The sequence below is a fragment of the Drosophila sulfurigaster genome, chromosome 3 (genome assembly GCF_023558435.1).
Source record: "Drosophila sulfurigaster albostrigata strain 15112-1811.04 chromosome 3, ASM2355843v2, whole genome shotgun sequence".
Taxonomy (NCBI): domain Eukaryota; kingdom Metazoa; phylum Arthropoda; class Insecta; order Diptera; family Drosophilidae; genus Drosophila; species Drosophila sulfurigaster.
The window spans coordinates 45,699,970-45,713,700 of NC_084883.1; the positions used below are offsets into that span (position 1 = coordinate 45,699,970).

Sequence of the window (13,731 nt, forward strand, 5' to 3'; positions counted from 1 at the left end):
GTTGCATACTTTTTAAGCGTTACGCATTCGCCATGTAAGCCGCTCGGTCGACTGCTGTCAATTAGGCAAACGGCGTTGACAATGAGTCAGGCAAAAGCTGTAAGCTTGCTGCCTTTTCCTGCTTTCCACACTTTGCAGGTTCATTAAAAATCCTGTTAGGCAATAATGGCAATGTTTGCCACAGTCCCTTTTCTCCCCTCTCTCCACTCTTTCCTCTGACAGTTTCAACAATGTTGCTGAATGCTGTGCATATGTGCTAAATTTAATGTGCTTAGTCTAGTTTTAATTACTACTTTTAATGAGCTTGATTCATTTGCCAAGCGAAGCGAAACGAGCTAAGCGGTTACACATTAAGCACATTTTCAGATAAATTCAAGTAAGAATTTAATTTCATTATTACGAACAAAAGACAAATTGCAGTCAAATGTCAAAGGCGAATGTAGATTGATTTTCATGCAGTTAACTTGTTGTTTGCCTCAGTATTTCCTTGGCATAATGTTGACAACGGACTCAGTGCTCAGTGCTGGAATTTAACATTCATCTTATGCTGTTGCCTCTGACCACAACAACTTACACACAGCAGGCGACGGACAAACGACAGACGACAGACGTTTGCATTGACTGCGCTAACAAGCCAAAACAACTAGCAACCAGTTGCAGTCCCCCAATCCCAATCACAATGCCAGTTGTGCTGTTCGTTGAGCTCCCCAGCTGCCTTGGCATTGTTGACAGTGTGCTTCTCATTCATGCCATTCATGAGACTTTGTGTACCCGCTGTGTAGTTGTGCTCGCTGCTCTCAGCTTGCAATTTATTTATGAACTACGCTGCGCTGCGATTTCTCAACTGCAATTTGAGTCTTTTCTTCTCCGGCTGGCCATTTATTTTCGTATGCTACTTAGTAGCTCGCTGTTGGCACTTAATTTGTGTCCCATGCACGTTCCACAAAGTTCCAAATTACAATTCACTTTCGACACTTTGGACAAAAACAAAAACTCCACATTCTGCCTTTCGCCATTTTTGCTGTATTTATCGAACGTTTCAATTTCGGTTTGGCTCAAATGTGCGTGACAATTTCACGACTTTGTCCTTGCTCGATAAATGTGTGTGTTTGTTTGCAGCTTGTGTGTGATAAATCTTGTTTGATTTTGGCTAATGCACGCATTATTTCCACACATTTTGACCTTTAACGCAATTGGCAAGGCTGATCAGTTACCTATTAGCATGCAAAGGACGATGTTGAACCCACATCCAAATCCAAATCTCCCCCTCAACCCCTGAAGCCAGTCGCAAAGGCCTTCGGACCAGCCACAGGCTCGTTCCCTCAATTTCGCGCTAATTAACTATGTGCCAACCATAGCAGGCTATGCCAAATTTTCGGTGGAACTTTGCCAGCTTCGGTCTTGTCTGTGTGTATGTGTGTGATTTCATGCTTGTTGCCTTTGGCATCGGCAGCCAAAGTTACAATTTATGAGCACATCCTGGTGGCGCGTTAAGCTTGTGTAAGCAACAGCAGCCAGAGGAGAAGAAATATCAACATCAGAGCAGGAGCAGCTGCCGACCCCCTTCGTCTTCGCAGTTGTTGACTATGGGCTGGGGGCGTGGCAAGCAAACACTTGTAACAGTTTGCTTTACATTTTGAGGGCAAACGCCCCCCAAAAATTTGTGCTCTCTGCACTCAGACTGCAGCTTGCCCTGTTGCTGTTGACAGTTTTGAAGCGCCAACTAATTTAGCAGAATTTTCTTTCTCTTGCCATCGTTTTTTTTTTTGCTTTTAAATGTCATTTGGCAAAGTTGAGCAAACTCAACTCATTTAGCAAGTCAAAAAATTCATTTAGCGTAAATATTCTCCATATCACGTTCGCTCTATCTCTCGATTTCTTACTCAGTTGCCAAACAAGTTTTTGAACAGCGCTTCGATGGCTTTTTATGAACTTTTGTAATGTGTCGATGTCGAAGCGGAACGAAACGAAATAACCCAACAATGAATGCATTCAAATGAAATTTCTTTGCCAATTACTTTTATAGCCACGTTCCGAACTTTCAACCATGAGAAATAGTTGAGCTCTGTCTTTAATCTGTCTATCTCTGTCTGTGTGTGTGTATGTAGAATACAGAATTGCAAATGTTGCAAGATCGTATTGCAAATCGAGCGATTCGATTGCTATGTGGGTCATTTGATTTAATAATACTGCTGCAGCCAGCCAGGCAAAGCTCACTGCCAGCTACCAAAACTGAGCAGCAGTTAACAAAGAACAAAGATGGGAGGAGGTGGGGGGGGAAGCTAAGGCAATGAGATTTCCTGAGAATTCGCCATAAGCTGCACAAAGCACTGAGAGAGATGTGAATGGCTGTGTGTGCAGCTTATGAGCATGCCAGGGATTTGTACCCAAGTACACCAAGTTACTGCTAACTGATGACAATGCCTGACAGAGGCTGCACAGCACATAGAAAAAGGATACTTTCAGCTTAAAGCTGCCAGCTTGAAGCAGGTGCAAACTAAGTGCAGCACTCAATGCCGCCTCCTAAAGAGCTACTTACAAATACCAAAAACTCTCCATTCCATTCCCTCTTTAGTGCTACGTAAAAACGATTTAAAGACCAAAGAGTTTTCTGCTCAAATTTAGTTTATTTTTACACGCAAGCTTAAGCTGTAACCGGGTAACCTAGTTGTAAGCTGTAACGGGACTATTATAACGGTCAGTTTATCGCATTTGCCGTTGCTTCACGCCAATTCACAATTCACAAAAGCCTCGAAGCACTTTCACTTTGCATGCAGCGCGCGACACATTATTTCCGCCTTATAAACTTTTGCCGCTTGACTTTTCAGCGCCATGTCAAGTAGTGTTTAAGACTCTGTATATGTGTGTGTTGGGTGTGTGTGTGTGTGTGTGTGTAGGCCAACCCAAGCGCTGTTGCGATGCTTATCGCTGGGTAAATTATGGGCCTTCGCTTAAGTACGGTGTAAGCCCGGCGGGATTTGTGTGAGATGAGTGACTCGCAGTTCGAAGTAAAACAACTTTTTGCGCCTGGCGCCGCATGCAATTTCAACAGCCTAGAACCCAATGACTAATTATAATTCTCAATCCTTTTGCACACTCTTCTCTTGCAGCCAATGTTAATTAAAAGCGGCATCCAAAGGCAACGAGCAGCATTTATGCTGCTGCCACATACAACACGTTATACTCGTAAATCAATCAATTGACGCCAACAACAACAACATCAACAACATCAACAACAACAAGAACAGCAGCAAGCGGCAGGCAACAACATGTAGTAAGGCAAACATGTTGCTTGCGCTTTAAGGACCACTTCAATTCAATACCGAGTACAATGTCAATGCCTATTTACATGGCGTATGAAAAATGGCCATTTGTTTCCAATCAAATTGAAGCGAACGCGCACAGAATGGACAACATCAACGGACACAGCGAAAGCACTGCATCAACAAAGCGCATGGAGATGACTTAAAGCGGCTTAAAAGCGCACACACACAAAAAACATTGACAAAACGAAAAAATAAAAAAAGGAAAAATAAATAAAACAAAAGCCACATTGACATAAAATCCAACGGGCAGCCGGACAACACTGCGTATGCGTGATTAATTGCACTTTAAACACACAAACGAAAAGCGACACTCACAAACAGAAGAAAATTTCAACTACAGCTCCAACATGTTGCCCACAAATGTGATGACGTTCATGAAGAAGGTAAGTGACTTATCAAATGAGGAGAATTCGCAATAAATCTGTGTAAAAATCCTCATTCTACTCCCATTTGTCGCGCCCATTGTCATTGACAGCTGCTACTCGTAATTTATGCCTTATTTTTTCTGTATATCCAATTTAATTTATTTATCGCATTCACATTCGTATTTTCCACTGAATTTTTTTTAATTAATTATTGTGCGCACTCTCACTGAAAATTTAATGAGCATTTTCTTTTTGTTGCTGTTGCTTAATGAAACGCAACAAAAACAAATGAATTCAATGCGAGAGGCACTTTAAGAGCTGCACTGGCTGGGTATATCGGTGATATCAACGCTCTAGATGCCAATGCTTTTTTAAGCCTTTTTCAAACAGAGATCAGAGTAAAGACAAACAAGACTAAAATTGACAGCAGAGCAAGAGGAAGGGATTCTCTCAACCTTGAGTACAAACAAAACTTTTTAATTAAAAAGTCCGTTAAATGCTTTGAACGCTTCACTGATTCTTCTTCCTTTTATTGCTGACCTTTCCCTTGCTCCAGCTCAAAAATTGAAGAATAAATATATATATTTGGAAAAATGAATAAATACGTGTAAAGGGACAGCAATCAAATCGGTTCAATTGTCCCACAACACCTGCCCGAGGGTGGCAAAAAAAAAAGATTGGACATAAGCTCGACTAAGAGAAAAAAAAACACAGACACAGGCAGTCGCAGTCGCAGGCCGCAAACCGGTTGCCAAAAGCGAAGGAGACGACAAAAGGGAAAGTGTAAATTCCGTTGAAATTCTTATTTAGCCCACACAACACACAAAATACTTGGAAAAGTTTGTCAAAAAAAAAACGGAGTAGAGGAAAGGGGGAATTAAAGTAAAAGTATCAGAAAATGAGATAAGCAAATGCCAAGCGACTGCTCAAGTTGTGTTTGAAGAGTTCTTTCATTCTTTTCTTCGGTTGTTTAGCCAAAACTTTGATTAGACCAAATGAAGCACAAAATCAAAGCACAAGCAACCTCCACCCACCAAAAACCTAACTCAAGACAATGATGATGTGCTGATGACAGTTCTCGCACTGTGACTGTCACCAAAGTCTTTTGAACAAAAAAGCAACGCAACGAAACCAAGAAACAACAAGCAAGTAAACAACAATCTAAAGGATTGCAGAAACTTTTTCTATTTGTTTTGCCATTTAAATGCCTAACACAATTTTTTGTGTTGTTATGTTATGTTTTCTTTCCTGTGTTGTGTTCTGTGTTGTGCTGGCAATTTGTGCAAAGCAAAAATAAAACAGCTGACTTCAAAGGCAATCAGTCGAGCATGAATGTGTTACCGACAGACAGAATAGAAATGGATTGCGAGAGGGTGCGGAATAAAGAGACTGCAAATTATATGCTGTAATTTTCTTAATAGTTTTCCTGCTCTTTATCAGCACACACTACAGAGAAACTAAAGAAACCCCAAAACAAGTAAAAAAAACACGCTGCAGTCGAAAGTGAAGTGGTAAACCAAGTTGTGCAATACCCTAAGAAGGGTTTCAACTATCATAAAGATGGGTAGAAGAATTTTAAACTGAATGGAAGAGGTTGCGATGTGCACAAATTTAACAATTCAAGTGCCTAGTACAATTAATCAAAAGCAGGAGGAGACTGCACAAGCATATATTTACTTCTGACATAAAAGCCTTTCCATAAACCATTTCTTCTAAGTACGAGGTATCTAATATACTGCACTGTGCACCACATTCATTTGCGGTTTGCACATGGTTGGAAGTGCACTCAAAGCCACATGATGCCTAGTTGCTGTTATATATTTTACCTGTAAAAAACGGCACAATAAACTAACCACATCAGAGCTTTAAGTTTCCCAGTTTGCAATTGCAATCTCTGTTCGACAGCAAGTGCATTACGTATTCGCTGTAATATTTTGGACAACAGTTTCCCCGCTTTTCCTTTATTGATTTTCATATGCATTTGCAGCTGCAATTCAGTCATAACGCTAAAAGCTGCTGATGCTGTGGCTTCGCTCGCCCTTTGTGCTGTTGCCTCCTTATTACGTATTGACTTGCATTTTATGTAGCATACTTTACGGCCGTAAAGGGCGCACATATGGCACAGCTGGCAGCTGGCATGAATGTGGATTATTGTGATGGTGTTTGGGACACATCATTGCTGGCAGCACTTAAATGCCCGTAGAACGAGCCGTAATTTTCGGCACTAAACACGTAACTATTTCTTTTGGCTGATGTTTTGGGGGGAACGACGACGACACTAAAGCCTGACTGCCAAAAAGAGCAAAAAATCATAATAAATGACAGAATTAACACGGCAATAATTGCTTGTGCGAGGCGAGACACGAAACAGGCGCAGACATAGACATAAGCGAGTAGTTTACGGAAGGCAATGCTGTGAAATAATGGCGCCGAAAAGCAGAGCAAGTACATAAATTAAGGGACACAGACACAAAAGATTCATGACAGCGAGGGATGAGTAGTGTACACTAATATCTCGGTGAGCAAAGGAAGGGGGAAGGAGGTTGCTGCATACATAAATCCGCCACATGGATATTACCTTGAGGCCGACTCCATTTCCCCTCTCACTATCATCCCAAAGGTAGAGCGCACAACAAAACGTTGCAGCCGAAAGCACTTAGCGTAATTTGCGCTATCTTTCTGAGTGAGACAGAGAGAGAACGAAAGAGTGCTGCTGTGTGCGAGAAGCGGCTGTTTGTTCCGGTTTCGTCGCCGCCATCGCTTTGGCAAATAGAAAATTTCCACTTCATAAAATGCTGACAACGCACAGCACTTATGTTTCCAGAGGCTCGCTCGGCCTCCTCAACAGTATCTAACACTCTCTCGCATTTTCTTTTTCTTTATCTCTCGCTCTCTCCTCTATGCTTGTGCATTAAAAAGAATGACGGCAATTTTTTTTCGTGGTAGAGAACTTGGCGCTCTTTTTGTAGTTTAAACAAAAATTGCTTGCCGCATTTTACGATTTCCCTGGCAATTTGTTGCGCCTGAGCCACAGCCGGTCCAAGAACAAGAACAACAACAAAAGTAACTCGAATAAAACGCAACGCGTTATTTTCACCTGCCTGCGTTCTTGTTTTTTCTTGGTTTTTTTTTTGGGAGAACTCGACAATGACGTGGCTCAAAATGAGGCCAATATAAATGTTGCGGCGCGATGCGGAAAAGTGAAAAGCAAAATTCAAATAAAATTAACAAATCGCATAAAGCACAGTATGTCGAGTATGGGTAAGACGTTTTTCTTTATTTTTTGTTCAGGGCAACAGCTGAGCTCGTAAAGCCATTCAGGAATTCAATTTGCAGTCAGGCAAAAAGATAAAGTAAAGAGAAAAGAGAAATGAGGGAAGAGAAAATTGCTGAGATCGCAGTTTGAAATGAAAATTCAATATTCTCTGCTCGTAACTATAAATATTTTGTAGCTGCCGCAAATGAGAATTCCAGTTCAATATTCTGTTAATATTTATGCCCTTAAATCTCTTATCTTACACGCGTTTTCCTTTCGCTTTCGCTTTGGCTTTTCGCAGATGGTGGCCACCGATGAGCAGACCAACGAGAGGCAACAGCATGCAACAGATTCGGGCGGCGGTGCCTCGAACACAGGCGCCTTGAACAAAATGAAGGCAACGCTCTCCTCATCGCTGCTAACCGTCACAGACAAAGGTAAGTGGATGTGTGTAGATATCTTAGGGATTGGGTTTGGGTTGTGCCTGGAGTTGAATTCAGATGCGGATGCGGTTGGATTGGTGTTTGAGTTTTCAGATCCTTGGCCGTTAAGTGCATGCGAATTTATGGCATGAATTTTTATACAAGTGCTCATAAAGCTGCTCTGCTCAGCTCTGGGAAAGTTTGCGCCAAAACTTTTCCCTTGCAATGCCAAAGCCAGCTGACGTTCGCTGAAAAATATTACGTATACGCAACGGTAACACAAACAAAAGACCAAAGCTAAGTAAGCGCTCAAAGTGCACGCAACTTATAACAATGCACGGAAACAGAGCAGAGATGTGCTAAGCCAACGTGTCCCCAGCCGCCCCTTGCGTTCCCCTCTTGCCAATGTCCTCTTCAGCAGCCCCATTGAGCTTACGGCGCTTTAACCTTGCACAAAGCATCAAACGGTGCGTATACGCAATATTTTTCCTGCTTTATGCTCCAGCTGAGCAAATTGAATTATGCACGACAACGGCAACGTAAGGCAAGGGTCGACCAAGTGGAGAGGGAATTTACTGAGGAGTGGAGAGGGGAAGACAGAGCTGGCCAATGCATTACCGAGCCATTGCCAGGCATTGGCATTATCATTGTCATTGTTATGGTGCCATAAATGTGACCGAGAGTTGTAGATTTTTATACCCGCTACCCATAGGGTAGAAGGGTATTATAACTTTGTGCCGGCAGGAAATGTATGTAACAGGTAGAAGGAGGCATCTCCGACCCTATAAAGTATATATATTCTTGATCAGCGTCAACAGCCGAGACGATATAGCCATGTCCGTCTGTCCGTCTGTCCGTCTGTCCGTCTGTCCGTCTGTCCGTCTGTCCGTCCGTCCGTCCGTCCGTATGAACACCTAGATCTCAGAGACTATAAGAGATAGAGCTATAATTTTTTTTCGACAGCATTTGTTATGTTTGCACGCAGATCAAGTTTGTTTCAAATTTTGCCACGCCCACTTCCGCCCCGCAAATCAAAAAATCGAATAACAAGTGTAATTTTAAAGCTAGAGCTACGAATTTTGGTATATACAATAACTACTGTAATAGTTATGATTCCTGAAAATTTGGTTGCGATCAGATAAAAATTGTGGAAGTTATTAAGGAAATACTTTTGTATGGGAAAAACGCCTACTTACTAGGGGTCTGAGTTGCTTTGGCCGACAATCTGGCACATTGTGCCGTCTATGGTATACTTTGAATGGTGTACTATATCGATATACCAAATATACCATTTGGTATATTTTTAGTATTTTTTTAGTATTTTCGGTATATTTTGAAAATGATACCGCAATATTTTGCCTTTATTAAAAATGGGTAGCGGGTATCTCACAGTCGAGCACACTCGACTGTAACTTTCTTACTTGTTACTAGTGTCCACAGCACAAATCCAATGTCAATAAACGACGCACAGAAGCAACAGACTGCACACACACATACACACACACAGGGAGAGAAAGCCACCCACACACACAATATGAGAGTGTGTTGACTTTTGTGTTGTGTTTTTATTGCATTTTAGTTGGCAGCGAGCAGAGCTCTCGCTCACTGCTGGGACTCGCACTCTCGCTGTGATTTTATTGCGGCTATAGCAGATTTATTAGAATTAAATGAAATGATATTTTATGTTGTTGATTCAAACGAACTCAGAGAAGCGACGACAGTCGACAGTCCCAGACACAGACACAGTTACCACATAACCCGTCAAGTGCCAATATTTTGGCACTTTTATTCGCACACTCTCTGGCGTTTATGGAGTCGAATTGTTGGATTAAATTTGAAAACATTCAACAGGCAACACGCTGAACATGTGTGTGTTGCATTTCAAATTAAATTAAATTAAAATTTTAAGCTGCAGTTCATTTAAATTTTATAAAAACTATTCAACATTCATAAAGTGCAGTCAAAGTAGATGTACATTCACTTGTACTATATGCTCGCCTTTTGTTCCGCTCAGTTGCCAATGGCGAAATGCGAAAGCGACACGTGCAACTGTGCGTATGCGCAACGCGCCGCATAAAGAACGCTTTGTGCTTGCCTCTCGACTGTAACTAACGCGGAACGACCTTTTCGGATCGCGACTTTACCTTTGCCATCAGCTGCAGCTGTAAAAACAGAAGCGAGCGAAAAGGCAGTGAAAATAGCACAAAAAGAAAGAAAATAATGTAATAATACAATGGCAAACATCAAGCGGCTTATGAGCATATGAAAGCAGCTGCTTTCGACATTGTCCTTGTTGCCTTTGGCATTCATTTTCTTAGCGTTAATTGCCTCATTTGAGTTGAGCATGGGCCACGCCCACTTGTCGTTTGCATGGGCTTGTCAAATGTTTCCTCCGCCCACCCCGAAAAACGACAAACGATGTCAGCAATTTCCGTTTTGACTATCGCTAATCGCGCCCATTTATTTTATTTATCGCATTTGTCGCCTGCGCCCGTCACGTTAGCAATTTGCGAATGAATTAATTATGAAATCAGGTCACAGTTTTGCAAAGCAACAAGTTAATTATTGAATCGATTGGCCAATGAGCGAGGGAGAGATGGACAGTGATGCGACCCAAGGGAACGCTTGAATGCATTTGCGGACGAAACGATTTAATCATGTTGCACCTGTTCTTGTTGCAGTTAATAAAATGTCGCCACGCCCCTCGCTGGTGCCCACGGATGCGGACACAAGCGGCAGCTATGGCTCACCCAGCTATCAACAGCAGCAGCAGCAACAGCAACAGCAGGAGTCCAGCAGCAACAACAATAATAACAATACAGCAAGTGGTGGGGCAGGAGCTGCGGCAAAGCAAGAGCCGGGACGGAGGGCGGGCGCTTGCCGGGTGTGCCTCAAGTCCTTCAAGCCGGACGACTACCACAAGACGTGCTTCGAGTGCCAGCAGCGAGTGTGCGAGGATTGCGCCAGCTACAGCAAACTGGATGAGCACGAGGATGCGGTAAGTCGACCCAGACCGAACTTGTGTGTGGTTATTATTATTGCACAAACTGCAATGCCATATTTTCCATGCCACTAGGCAATGTCCATTTCTTCGTGGGCAAGGCTAAAATAAACACATTATCCTGCGGCGTTTAATTAATACAAGCACAAAGGCGAAACACACAAAAATATGTAAGAAAGCTACGGTCGAGTGTGCTTGACCGTGAAATACCCGCTACACATTTTAACTAAAAATAAAACAGTTGAGCTTATTAATTAAATTTACGAAATTAATTTAACAAAAAACTAATTAAATATACCAAAGGCTATATTTGGTATATCAATAAGAGCAATGCAGTGAGGTGTTACTATTAAAATATACGATACTTCTATGGCGAAAAAATACTACTTGACGAAAATTGAAACATTTAACATATAGCAATGAGAATCAAATATACCGATCAAATATACGAATTAATCCCAATTAATTGTGTGAAAAATACACTTGCCATTATTTTTTATTTCAATTTAAGTGAGTGTAGCAAAATAACAAGTGTTGTCGAAAAAAGTAATAGTAGAATATATATCCTTTATGGCGTTGAAGATGGCTCCATCTGCCTGTTATATACATTTCCTTTTGGCAAAATATTATAATACCCTTCTGCTCTATAGTTAGCGGGTATACGAAGTTTCTTAGCTATGACAATGATTGCGTAAGCAACGAAAAGGCAATGGAGGGGACGACAGCGAAAGTGGCATATATTAACCGCTGCCTGCACACAAATTAGATTACATTGAGGTGGCAAGCACCTGAGCAAGATAAAGGCCAGATTAACGAGATTAAATGACAGCTACAACAACAGGAACAACAATAAAGAAAGGGGGCAAGCAACACCCTCTTTAGTTGTAGTTGCAATTGACCTGCAGCACCCATTAGAATTTCTGCTATCTGCGATGCCAGCACACATGTATCAATGAAGCAGATAATGGCCATTGACAACAACAACAACAAGAACAATAACAAGCTAACGATATGTGCGATACTCCACAACAATGTGGACAACACAAAACACCACACATTGTCTTCAAGTTGTGCTGGCGATTTGGTGGTTGGCAAGCTCAAGAGCGCTGAAGTGCCTCGGCAACGCCTTGCGCATAAAATTTAACGTTTGTCCGTCAACTTTGGCCACTTTGGTTAATTGAAATTGATGTTTTGTGGGCGTCTCACACACACCCATACACTTATATGGTATACACACATGTGTGTGTGTAACCACAGGAGCGTAATTATGGGCAATATTTGGACATGAGCGTGCATGTTGCTGGCAGTTGGCAGCAGAATCTAACCACAACCTGGCCCAAGCCGCTGTCAACACAGCCAACGTTTTGAGGTTTTCGGCCATGGTCAAAATGATATAGATATAATGTAATTGCAAGCAACAGAAACCACGGCATAGTTTTGCATGCAAATGCGAATTCGAATATATTTCCAATGATTGCATTCGCTTAAAGCGCAAAATTGAAATTTTACTACACCCTCTCAGTCAATCTTGCAGGCTTCCTGTCTTGCACATTCATCAAAATCGATTTCCTGGTTATGCATTTCAAATCATCACAAATCGACTTGCAAGGATCTCTCTCATTCAATTGAAATAGTCTGGCAGCCTGCCAACTTTATAGTATTTTTTTTACTGCCGCTCTTCAACTGTAATTATAACTCACGGAAGGAGAGATGGAGAGAGGAGCGGATGAAAAACAAAAGCAATAAACCGAAAGTGCGGAGCGACAGCAACAACCATGATTATAGACACACTCTGTAACTGGCTGCAACTGGCTGCAACTTAATTAAAATGGCGCAACTTCCGGTGCAGCAGCCACGCACTAACACACTAACACACACACACACATATATACAACTTGTCGCTGCGGGTGAAATGAATCCACGAAAAGGTGGAAATATAGCGGGTACCGAGCATTGTTCGAGCTTAGCTGTTGGCTGTGGTTGCGCATGTTGCAGTCATGCTGCGAAGCGCTGGCTGCCATCTCCCTCTCTCCTTTTTTTGATCTCTCTTTCGCTTTTCGATGTAGTCCTTTTCCACGTGCGCAGAGCAATAGATTTTTTTGTGCAAGGTGAAAACTGCCGCAACTTTTGTTCAGAAAGTAATTAATATTTATTTTCACCCGTATCAACAACAACTAAAAGAACAACCATAATATAAAAATAAGAACAACAACAGCAATTACAACAGCAACTGCGAGAGTTGAACAGAACTTTAACTAGCTAATAAATATTGCACTGCTGCTGTTTGCGAAGCCACAAATAGCATTTTGCGCTTAGCTAGTAATTTTAATTAACACCACACGTTGCGTATACTTGATGCTAAGGCTCGCATTGATTTTGCCATACTTCGTTTTCCTTTTAGAACATGTGGCGCTGCAGCGTCTGTCGCCGCAAAATGGCCTCACGCGTCTGCATTCCACAGGATTCGACAGACTCCACGCTGGACGTGCCCGTGCTGGAGGCGCTGCAGCGTCGTCACTCGGATGCCAAGCTCGGCAGTAGTACACAGACTCTGGCGCCCAGCAATGGCGCAGCGCTGGCGCCACCGCGCAGTCCCGAGCTGCGTCGGCATTCGGACGTTTCACCTGCATCGCTCAAGGAGCTCGAACGTGTAAGTGGCAGAGCTCCGTTTGCCAATTTTTCTTCGGAATTGTTTTACACATTGTTTTCTTGGTGTAATTTCAGCAGCTGAAAGGAGGTCGCAGCATGGCGCCCAGTCGCTCCAACAGTCCGCCGCGTGGCAGCGAACTGGAGCCCGCATTCGGTGCGCCGCTCTCCCGCATGCAATCGCGCCGTGGCTCACGTGTCTCACGTCAACACAGCTACGACGATGACATGAAGACTGGTGGCGTCGGTGGGAGCATGGGCGGCGGTGGTCCGGCCTTGGGCATGGCTGCCGATGGCTCGGGTCTGGGCATACCCGCCATGCCACGCAGGTGAGTGCAAGTTAACAATGCGGCACATAAATTGGCATGCCAGCTTCTCTTCTTTTGGGTTGCAGAAAATCGGCCTATGATGTTTTTGCGCCTGGTCTGATGCAAGGTGCGGCCGCCGCAGCCGCCGCACAGCAACTGCAACGCTCGCCAGGTGAGGGAGGTGGCGGGGGCGCGGGTATAATGCCACCCATGCAGCTGCCAGGTTCGCGAAGACCCTCGTTCCGAGTGCCGCATGCCTCGGAAGAGCTGCAGAACGACGAGTCACCCGGGTCGCCGGACAAAGGCAGCCCTGTGCTCACCGTGGACGATGATCGACGCATGCGACGACGTGGCTCACAGCTGTAAGTGGACAGTATGTGAAACACCTCTATATCATATTAACACTC

At 43.1% G+C, this 13,731-nt stretch overlaps 1 protein-coding gene across 4 annotated transcripts in view; it reads left to right on the forward strand.

Annotated features, from left to right (window-relative positions):
* Positions 1 to 13,731, forward strand: part of LOC133839808 (regulating synaptic membrane exocytosis protein 1) — a 63,690-nt gene that overhangs the window by 21,164 nt on the left and 28,795 nt on the right. For 2 of the 4 annotated variants that reach the window (XR_009894140.1, XM_062271388.1), the window contains exons 2-7: positions 3,111 to 3,709; positions 7,249 to 7,384; positions 10,051 to 10,367; positions 12,772 to 13,020; positions 13,095 to 13,345; positions 13,411 to 13,686. Coding sequence is in view for 3 of the 4 variants with exons in the window: in XM_062271388.1 (XP_062127372.1) it covers positions 3,674 to 3,709; positions 7,249 to 7,384; positions 10,051 to 10,367; positions 12,772 to 13,020; positions 13,095 to 13,345; positions 13,411 to 13,686 (1,265 nt within the window). In the remaining variant the exon portion in view is untranslated. The remainder of the gene's footprint in view (positions 1 to 3,110; positions 3,710 to 7,248; positions 7,385 to 10,050; positions 10,368 to 12,771; positions 13,021 to 13,094; positions 13,346 to 13,410; positions 13,687 to 13,731) is intronic. The other 2 variants (XM_062271389.1, XM_062271391.1) reach the window with 2 other exon arrangements.